Below are 11461 nucleotides of genomic sequence, written 5' to 3'. Positions count from 1 at the left end.
TTCACAAAGGTCAAGGCAAGCAGATGTTCAACCATTTTGCTGCGTAGAAAGAACAAACATTTTGTCCCATCACAAAAATCAGAAGAAAAACAATACGTTTGCATGTTTTAATAATTTGAAAATATTGAAATTCCTGAAATCTAAGGTGTTTGGGACAGGCCCAATTCCAGTAGCGAGGCCACTAACTCCCTCTCATCTTAAAATACAGAAATTCTGCAACTTAAATAAATTTTGCACAAGATAAATAAGAATCAAAAATATGTTTACCATTACAAAAGCATTTTCCAATTCAAAATCAATTTTCATTTTCCAATGAGCCTTAAACTGAGTCTTTATAATCAAAGGATAAAACAGGTTAGCCATGTATTATGTAATTAAATTCGCAAATAAAAATTTTACATTGTAGAAAAATATAATATGATATGTTGTGGCAAATAGTGGATAATAATACATGATAGTAAATAGTAAGACATTATTCAGATTAAGGCTATTTCGTTGTTACCACTTTTGATATGTTTGATAGCTCAAGTTACAAGTGTTTCCTATTTCATTCTTAATTAATAGCATGGTTGAAAGTTTAGTTTCGCAAAGATATGATATATTGAATGATGTTAAAAATTTGATAGATTTCTCGTAACAATCCTAATTGTCCAGGCGGATTATTATGAAAATTTGAAACAAGTGAAAATATTCATAAGATTTTTATTGATTTATCGATGGGTTGGCCATTCAAAATATGTATAAAATTGTATCGAAACATGCTGACCAGGGCTTTTTCTCATCTGTTTGAATTCGAAGAACAATTAATAATGTGATTTTAGATGTGCTCAGCAATTTTAATATGAATTTTATTTTTTTTAAAAAAATGGTGGAAATTAAAATGGTTAAATGTTTGACTTATTTATCATTCCTGTATACTTTAAGGCATAATGTATCACACAAAATTTGACATTAATTTTAGTGTTTACTTCATGTTCTGACAACACACCAAATGAGAAACGCTAGTTTAATTCTGGAACTCATCGCACATCTTTTGAAAGTCGCTTAAGACGACGCACATTACATTACGTTTAAAGTTTTACATTTATTAAATTAAAAAAACAAACAAACATTATATCTGAGATGTGACCACACTTTGCAGATTTTTATTATTGATGGAGGGGAGCATAAATAAATATTAATGTCTTACTTGTTTCGAAATTTCACACAGATTAGAGCAAAGAAGACATGTACAATAATGATAGCAGATAGTTTCTTTTTCATATTTTTAATGAATAAGTATAACTACAATCACAGAGGTAACGATTGTTCAGTTTCTTTTTCTTGTTTTATTTGCAAAATACACAGTTTAAAAGTAGATTACAGACAAATGTTTGTAAACAGAACTAAAACATACATCTCGGTAGTATTAATATAAATGATATTATACAGTTAGCAAAGATCGAAATATTTACAGACATAATAATTCATTGATTAATTCATCTAAGCCTTTTTTTTTTTTTTTACAAATATCTAATATAAAATTTGATTGTTGAAATAAGCAGCAATATGTTGAATGTATTCGGCACTTTGTTCTTCACCAGACAATTGTTTTATGAATTACCTTGCTGCTTTCATATTAATATATTTTCAGTAAACGTCCAAACAAAACAATGTGCAGAATTTAGTAGCAATATTTCTTAATCTTCTCGCAAAAAACAACAAAAACATGTTGCAAAATGGAAATATGAGCATACAAAAGTCAATAAATAATCAGTCAATTAATTATCACATCATCAATTATTTAAATAAATTAGACGGTTTCATTAATACTGATAAAAGTGATAATAACAAACAAAGATGAAAATGGTAAATGTGCCAACAAAAACAAAAGGAACACTTCTAAATACTGAAATCAAGCAGATGATTAAAATCAATTAGAATTCAAAGAGTAGAAAAAGAAAAAGAAAAAAAAAAAAAAAAAGAAAAACCCAATTTAGCACAAAAGAAAAGAAGAATCTATATTGATTAAATACAGTAGAGCATTAATGAATCAGAATAATCATTAATGAACAAGCATTATAACATGGAGTTTTAAGCAAATATCGTTCTGTTTTTCTTTCATATCTTTAATCACTTTTTAAATTAGTTATGTAATAGATAATTATTATATGCAATGAGCCATTACATATTGAACTAATATTTTAGAGATTAATTTAAGAAATAAAATTTCTTATGCCACTTTCTTGTAAATGGAAAAATAATTATAATAAAATATCAACACTCTACTGTATGTAAAAAAATAACAACAAAAATTGTGTGAATTAAAACACATATAAACATAAATAAATAAAATTTTGAAAAAACTGAAATATTTTTGTAAGAAAAAAAGATAAATAGAGAAAAGTATGAATCTTCAAATACATTATGTAAAATATAATTCTGTATTAGATTTTAAAAAAAAAAAACTGCCTTAATAAATAGCAGCTTCAGTTCTATGTTTGCATAACAAATAATTTTATTTTAAAAATAAACTATAAATACAGTAGTAAAATAAAAAAAAAATCAGCGCAGGCATTTCTCACAAAACAAAACACATACAATTTACACAACTGAAGTCATTCACTATTATGTTTAAGGTAAGAAGTATGAAAAATAGATTCAAATTTTGTTTTATTGTCAGCATCTGAGCATAAAATAGACCCACTTCTAACTAATGACAATCCAACAAATTTTATTTATCATAACAATTTGGTCCTTGAGTTTGTACAGTCTTCTGCTGCAGCACCTGATATGCGCGCCAGAGTTCTGGAAAGAAATTATTCACACATGTACAACTTGTCACACTTTGTACACCTTTTTTACAATGGAATAAAGGAACGTGATACTTTACATTTTTCCATTAAGTTATATTAATGTAATTGGATAGAGAGAAGAGATATCCACAGCACAAACGATATTAAATGTAATAAATAAAACACTAACTTTCATTACTACAGAAGCTCTAACCAATCAATTAGGCAATGTTCATACATTTTCTGATCTGAAGTTTCCATTTCTAATTGTGTACAAAGAGAAATAAAAGGAATATATAAGGATTTATTGAAGAATGTAAGTTAAACAAAAATATTTGTTTGAAAAATTTAAATGAAATGTTTAAAATTAAAAGGAATTTTGAATACTTTTTTCTTACTAATATTCTAAAATTTGAAAAGCTTTGAAGATTTTCAGTTCCTCAAAGTCATTCACATGATCCCAATAGAGGTAGGAGTCTGCTATTTAAGAAAGTCTGATTTAGAAAAATATGGAAGGAAATTATTTACAGGTAAAATACCTATGAACAGGGGTAGACATGCATTACTTAGAGAAAGGGAAATCAAGTTCTTAACTTTATGTAGAAAGCAGATTACAAGTTTCTCTGGAACAAAAGCTCATCGTTTAATTTTATTTAATCCAAATACAAAAGGTGAAAACTTAATCATTAAGTTACACTTAAAATGAACAAATTTTCAAGCTGTGCTAGATAAAAGTAAACAAATATTTATTTTATGATGCATGAATTATTTTTGCTTGTAGAGATCAAAATTAAAAAAATTATTACTTAAAGAACGATAATTTAGAAGTATTTCATTTTCAATCAAAGAAAATATTTTGATTTTGAATGGTAAGTATTTGGATGGTTTTTATTGGATTGGATGACAATAATAAAAAAAAAAACAGTCTTTAATTTTCTGATAAAGATTAAATTTTCATTCTATTAAATAAAATAAAATAATTTAAAAAAATATTTCGAGATTTCATAAAATTAAAACCATTTCCTTAGGATTTAATTTTTTTACAAGTTGTAAAGATATTCAGCTTACATATTCTCTGCTTCTAAAGTGATGAACTATATTTTAAAAATGTAATTTCATTCTTTTGGAATAAAAATGCATTTAAAAATTAATATAAATTTATGCATATTTCAACTTCCATTATTTTGGAAAAAAAATCTTTAATTATAAAATATTATTTCAGAAATTAATAAACATTTATTTACAAATGTAAACTATGTAATAGACAAATTTAAATTGAGCTATTTTCATTTTCCAAATTTTACAATGTGGCCATTAAATAGTACTTTGGATGGAGTTATTTCTATTTTAATTACATTGAGAATGCTTAATTAATGTATTCTTGCACTAAAAATACTCAAAGTTCTATTTCATTCCACTCAATTTTAATCCTATCAATTCTACAATCAGGAAGTAGAAAATTTTCTTTTAAAAACACATACTATTATTACAAAACATGGTTATTTTGTACTGTTAATTTTAAAGCCTTTGAATTTGTTATTGTAATTATTTAACTATTAAAATATGATTGAAAATTAGCCTAAAACCCAGTTAATATATGTGACCAAAGTAAACAGTGCCCCACACAAATTTCTGTGACATTACCCAATAGAACTAAACCAGCTACAAATGCATGGACTAATTAAGAAGGACATGTCCAACGATTTATGTATTCACTGAATTTAATAAATTTTATTTATAGAAACAACTGACAGAGTACTCTTTCTACAAGAGTGAAGTTTTTAGTAAAGCAAAGACTTCTTTCTTCAAATGCTGGCCAAATTGCATTTGATGTAAATAAAAGTAACATTTCAAAGGATTGGAAAGAATATAGCAAAAATGATACAGATGTATCAATTGAATTTTACTCATATCAGGTGCTCAATAAACTATAGAACCATATGCTATTTTATGCATGGTTACTCAATTATACATAACTGAACAAGAACTATTAAAATTTTTTGTCTAAAAAATATATAAAATCTAATAAATTTCAAATAATGTGCTTTTTAATGAAAAAGTAGGAACTCAATTTCAATATTTGATATTTTGCATTGCACATCTGACTTAAGTACTAAAGTGATTTACATAACAAACAGAATTTTAAAAAAGCATTAAATTCATAAAACACAAACAGATTTTTTTCAGTAGTGATGGTTCAAGAACATTTAGATAAGTTCAATAAAACATAAAAGTGATTTTGAGTATTAGTAAAGAAGAAAAATATTACATAATTACAAAACATATTAGTTTTACAAATAACACAAAAAATTGTTTACATGATCAAAAATTTAAGAAATATAAATAAAGTTTATTAGTGCTTAAGCAATTACAAACATGATCTTTGCTTAAGATTTAATTAAAATTCAATTACAGAAACTGCAAGATAGCAATTAAGAGGCATTTAATTGAAATAGCAATTCTCCACTGAGTTATGAATAGAAAAACTTTTTTGAATTAGTGAATTCAATATTTGATGTTAAAACATTTAATATTAATATAAATAATCAGCATAAATTGTATTTTAAATTATAGAAGTACTTAACAAAATTTATATTCAGTCTATTGAAATACACAAAAATGTTGGCATAGAATATATTGGAAACAGTATTAAGTTACGGCAAAATTTTTCAAAAAGTGCAATATTTTAACTGTTTTCACATATTTTGTTTAAAATGATATACTGTCCAAAGGAAAGTCACCTCCGAGAATGAGAAGTTAATTTATAAGAAAGGAATTCACTAGTTTCTTTGGCATGATATAAAAGGTAAATACAAGTCTGCATTTATTGTTTTCTAAAAGAGAAAATATTTCAGTAAATGTATTCTTCTGCAGATATTGTTGAAAGGTAAAAAATTTTGATCAACCATAATTTGACTTATGACAGCTGAAATATGTATTGTATATGATAAATTAATTTAATGACAAAAGCATTTAAATATACACTTTTATTAATATTTTTAAAAGTACAATTATTTTTAAATCCAATATTTTCTACTTTTTAGTCTTTAATCTCTAACCCACTATTAATAATCAATTTTTTTCCTCAAATTTTGGAAAATGATTAGTGTTTCTATGGTTACGAAAAAAAAAATAGTTGGTTAAGTCAAATCAGATTTTGAAAATATTAAAATATATAAACATGCAAAATTTTAAAACTTAATATCAAGAAGGCAACGAAAATTTATAATAAAATTCCATCTTTACAAACAAAAATAAGTTAAATAAAAATATTTAAAAGCAAAAGAACACAAAAAAAAATCATCTCCTATTCTGCAAATAATTATTTATTTTAAAAATGTTTCACAATTTTTGAAAATTTTTCCATTCACTTAATGCAAAAGAAAAAATTTTCAAACAGGTCGAGTGCAAGAAAAATAGTGACTCATGATATGGTTTTTGCAGAAATCAATGAATAACTGTCCAGCTGCATTTTCTAGATGAGTGTGCAAATTCTTGTGGATTTAGGACAAAGTGATTGATACCTCTATACAACCCTGAGTCTATTTACTATGATGTGATCAATTTGCTTTGGTAGTCAGCAACCAACCAGATAAAAAGACTGCTGGTGCATTCTGCGAAAACACGAGTATAAACAACGTATATAAAAAATGTGCATAGGCGTAAAAGTGTATGGAGCTGAGGATTATAGGTTTCCAAACCATTAAAAAGAGCTTGCTTTAAATTGAAAAACTAGCATTCTGTATTCTATTCAAAACTCAATCTTTGTATATTTCTTATATCAGCTACTTTTGGAGAAAAATTATTATTGGCTATTAAAATTGAATAAAAAGCTCTGAAATAATAATGTAACAATTCTCCATAAAATTTAAAATATGCAAGATAAGTAAGAAAACCTTTTATAAAGAAAAATTGATATTTCCCCACTGTAATTCATTACTAATATCTGGGTTACCAGAAATCCAAAGGCAGGTCAAAATTACATGTTACTTTCTTTATTAAAGAATTCAATTTTTGAAGATTTAGATGCATATAAAAAAATTTTCTCATTTGTAAAATTAGATACAATAATTTGAAATAATAAAATTCAGCTGGAAAAAAAAGTAACAGTTGAATTGTAAGTAAGTAAAGTTGTCTTTAAAATCCTTACATTTGTTAGAATACCTTTTGAAAACACCAATTCCTAAAATCCCTCAGCATCCAAGAAATTTTATCAACATTTTTATGTCTATTAATATATATTTAAGAAAGATAAAGTTTAACAAAACATAAAATTTCCATTTTAATATTTTTTTTATAATTTGTTAAATACACAAAAGGATAATAATGTTTACGCTATTTCACAGGAATAATTTAGTTAGAAATTTTGGCATTTTGGACACACAATTGCACATTAATATACATATATATATTTATATGTATAAGGATTTCATGTTGAAGAAAGCAATATTTTCATTCTTTGTTGAAATAGTACAGAATATGCGTATTTACTTCAACCAGTTAGGCTCTTCTTTACCAGGAATTCACAAAATTAAAAATCACAGCTAAAGAAAAACAGAGACAAATTTATTTTTTGCACAAATGGTCAATCTTGGTTGTTACGAAAGAAATTACGCCTATGCAGATAATGCATAGAATGTACATATGTCAAGATGCACAAATACACACAAAGATAACATATATCACAGCTATAATAAATAGAAAATATCAAAATTACTGTTTTCAGACTGAAACAAAACACATTTTTTTTAGCTTGTCTTTATACAAACACAGCACTAGCTGTGTAGAAGTTCATCGTACAGATGAGCTTTTTGGCAGGTTTGAGAGGAGTGAGAGAGAGAGAGAAAGTCCTTCTCACAGCATGTGTGCAGGGGATTGGCTGGCACTGGGCGAATGCGTGTGTCGAACCAGCAACTCGATATCGCCCAGAACTGCAGCACCATTCTCACTGCCACCTGTAGGAGGAAAGTACAAGTAATGGAAATTTAACAAAAACAGTCTTTTATAAACAAATTCTTATTAGTCTTTTACAAACGAATTTCTTTATATTTTAACATTTTTTTTTTCTTTTTCTGTCTTGCGATTTATTGTTCCTTCACTATCAGATGTCACTATTAATATTTAATCAAAATTTAATTTGATTAATATCTAAATGGTAATTTAACTTCTGAAAATATTTAAATAATACATTTCTAATAAGAATACAAAAGTATGCAAAATTTCGAAATTCAGGCACAACAAAAAATGAACGAAAAATTAATTATAAAATCTCATCTTTGCAAATATGAAATTAGTCAAATAAAAGAATATGATACACATTCAGTGAGAGAAAATCAAATGTAGAATAACAAAAATAAATATCAGTTTGATCTGTTAGAAAAATAAAATTAAATAAAAATTATACTTTTCAAAATTAGAATAAATTTTTAACTTTTATATTAATAGCAGGAAGTCCACATCATCTGATGGGCTTTTCCTTAAAATAAATGCTTTTGAACTTTTTATTTCTCAACTTAGCTAATTACATGGGCGACTTGAGAAATCAAACTGATCACAAAATCTTAGATTTCTAAGTAAATTCATTAAATAAAATTTATAAATTATTTGAATTAAAGAGTAGATATTGATTTGATAAAATCAGCAGTAGTTCTCAGAAGCTTTCTGACATATTCTCTAATAAATCTGTATCCCTTCACAACCGCCATTAGGATTTATACAAAAACCGACTTTTTGAAAAACCGGTTTTCAAATTCAATATTTCCAAAAAACAGCTTTTAGACGGTTTTCGAATTTTTGTCAAAAAAAAAAAAAGAATAGAGAAAATATTTAATTTAATTTATATAAAGTAACAAAAAGCAAAATCAATATCAAAGTCAAAATATATTAAAAAAATTAAGGATTACATATACATATTACTTAACAACGTAACGAAAACTCAAACAATATTTGTATTATTTTCAATAATTTTAATTTCTCCTAAGAAAATAGAATTTTAAAAAACATAAAATATTCACTGAACGGTGGCTAAGTCCTGTTCTTATTTTGGACACAATATTCCCTGAAATTGAAAGTACTCGTTCACTGGCTACTGAGCTTGGTTTTATAGTTTTCATGGCATCAAATAACAAATCTAATCTAATCAACGAATGTTCTTTTATTCGTTGCCTCAAATAATGAAAATTCAGCTTTCAGTGTCTTTGGATTAGTAAAATTTTTCTTCTAGGTCTTATAAATTGATGATTGATAAATAGAAACTTATAAATTGATCTTTCCATGACTTCTTTTAAAAAAGCATACCAAATTACTTTGATGAGTAGTTTCTTCGATTTGCTCTTCATCTGAATCGGTTTCCACATAAGAATTTGGAAATATTCTAGATAATATCTTTCCAAATAACTTAATAATTTCGGTTTTTGAAGTTAAAGAAAGTACACTAGATTTCTTCGCTGAACTAGAAATGTTTTATGGATCTTGCAAATATAACAAAAGAGTTGCTAATTCTACTTGTCTTCTTTCATGAATTCGTTCTTCTAAAGCATATAATAATTTCAAACTTATTTCAGTGTATAAATTTTTAAATTCATTTAACAGAAATTTAAATATACCTTCACTTGTTAATAAACTGGGATCTCTTCGTCCTAAACCTTCAGCTGCTAGACGAATCAGTCCCAGCCGATAAAATTCAAAATATTTTTTTTTTTTTTTTTTTTTTTTTGAAGAAGAATATCCAAGCGTTTCGGAAAACCAGTTTTTTTTTTTTTTTAAATTTAAAAACCGGTTTTCAATTGTGAGAAATTTACTTTAAAAAAAAAAGATTTTTTTAAAACCGGGTTTAAAAAAACCTGTCAAACCTTAACCACCATAAAATACACCACACATATTCTCACCACATCATTCATATTCTCCACACACCACACATATATAATTTCCTTTATTTAAATAATTGCTTTTTGAGTTATCAAATTTACATGCTGGCAAAAGTATGGTCGATAGCGGTCAACTCTCTGACAGATGTGATTTAAAATTTGACACAGGATTAAATGCTAATTAACATAATTGTTGAATTATTGAGTTTATATGCACACAAAAGTACAGGTGGACAAACGGACAATCTCTTGACAAATTTAGATTGCTTTCAAATTTAATACATATATATATTGAGATGCCGGTGCCGGATTTTATACATCTAGCTCTCATTGTTTTATCATATTAACCTGTAATTGGATAGCTGGACAGACAGAACTTCCTCTGAATGAATTTTGTTCAAAATCTGAATTTACATATTTGGTGTAAAGACCATATGATTTCATTCATCTAGTTCAAAGCATTTTTGAGTAATCATGTTCACTGACAGCCATAATTCCAAAAATGTGTTTTTCAGACTAGGGAAGTTCTAAAACGAGAACGTTTATCAAAATCTTGAGTTTGAATTTTACTCGCGAGTTCGATTATAATATTTTCTACTTTTGTGCACTTTACATATGAGAAAGCAAGAATTAATATTTTCAAATTATTTGGTTACTATTTTATATATATATATATATATATATATATATACATTCAAACACATAAGTTTCACAGAATAGTTTTCTTAGAACAAATATAATAAATCAAGTTTTTCGGAATTTTTGTTTTTGTATTTTATACGAACATTTTATGCGGACCTTTTTTTTTAAAAGAACGACACTATAAAACTCTAATTAACCCTAATGCCTTTAAAAAGTAATGAGTTGCATTATTATACATATGTAAGTCTTAAAAATTTATGTGAAAGTTTTTACTGTAATTACTATTTACTATTACAAAGTTTTTACTATCGTTTATAATAACCATTATTCCACAAGAAAGTTAAAACGATGTATCCTGTACAATGGCAGTCAGAATGGACATAGTGGCGATAAAGACTAAAAAAAAAAAAAAAAAAAAAAAAAAAAAAAAAAACCCTATGAAATTGGTAATTTTTGAGACTGTTCTTTACATTTTACTGAGAAAGAAAACATTGTCTAATACATGGTTAACAAAGAATATAGTAATTATCCACAGGCAGAAAAAAACTGTTTAAAAACTCCATGGCATACATTTTTTTAATTAGAAAATAATATAAGGAAAATAATGATAATATGATAAATTATGATGACAAAAATTATCATAAGCCTTTAGGATAAAATAAATCATACTAAAATCTCAATTTTAAAATGTATCTTAAAAAAAAAAAAACAGCTTCAAAATGTTATTTCAAACATGGTAGGCTGGGTTTAGTTTAATTTAATTAATGTGCCATTCTTCCATTAATTCGCCATTTATAACAGATCAGATTATTTGTGTGGGGATAAAAAATGAGGCTGTGAGAGAGCAGTTTGAGATTCAACCTTATAATTTATAACAATGGTCCGATGATGAGTATAGCATCCAAGCTGGCATACTCTCTACGAAGTTCCAAATTACACCAGTAAGAAGATATTTGACATTTTCAACAGATTTAATATACACCAGGATTTCTACTTAATCTTCTAATTAAATGTCTGGACTTTCTTCAATTACTGCCTTTGGTGTTACTGGTAAAGGCAGAAAGAAAGCAACAAAACTACATACTATAATGATAGTCATTTCACAAAGTATCGAGAAACATAGTCCCCTCCCCCCTTTAATTTTGTCTAAAATATCTTATCGTTTCAAGCTCATTCTTT

General features: G+C 26.1%; 1 protein-coding gene across 7 annotated transcripts in view; it reads right to left on the bottom strand.

The window, feature by feature from the left end:
* Positions 1–7319: 7319 nt before the first annotated feature.
* LOC129976524 (phospholipid-transporting ATPase ABCA1-like) overlaps positions 7320–11461 on the bottom strand; it is a 184432-nt gene continuing 180290 nt past the window's right edge. For all 7 annotated transcript variants that reach the window (XM_056090138.1, XM_056090140.1, XM_056090139.1 and 4 more), the window contains one exon: positions 7320–7729. In XM_056090138.1, coding sequence (XP_055946113.1) covers positions 7629–7729 — 101 coding nt within the window. In that variant the 3' untranslated portion in view covers positions 7320–7628. The remainder of the gene's footprint in view (positions 7730–11461) is intronic.

Source organism: Argiope bruennichi, chromosome 7, assembly GCF_947563725.1.
Source record: "Argiope bruennichi chromosome 7, qqArgBrue1.1, whole genome shotgun sequence".
In the NCBI taxonomy this organism is placed as follows: Eukaryota; Metazoa; Arthropoda; class Arachnida; order Araneae; family Araneidae; genus Argiope; species Argiope bruennichi.
The sequence above is the reverse complement of the archived record's forward strand: the minus strand, read 5'-3'. Positions and strand labels throughout refer to the sequence as shown.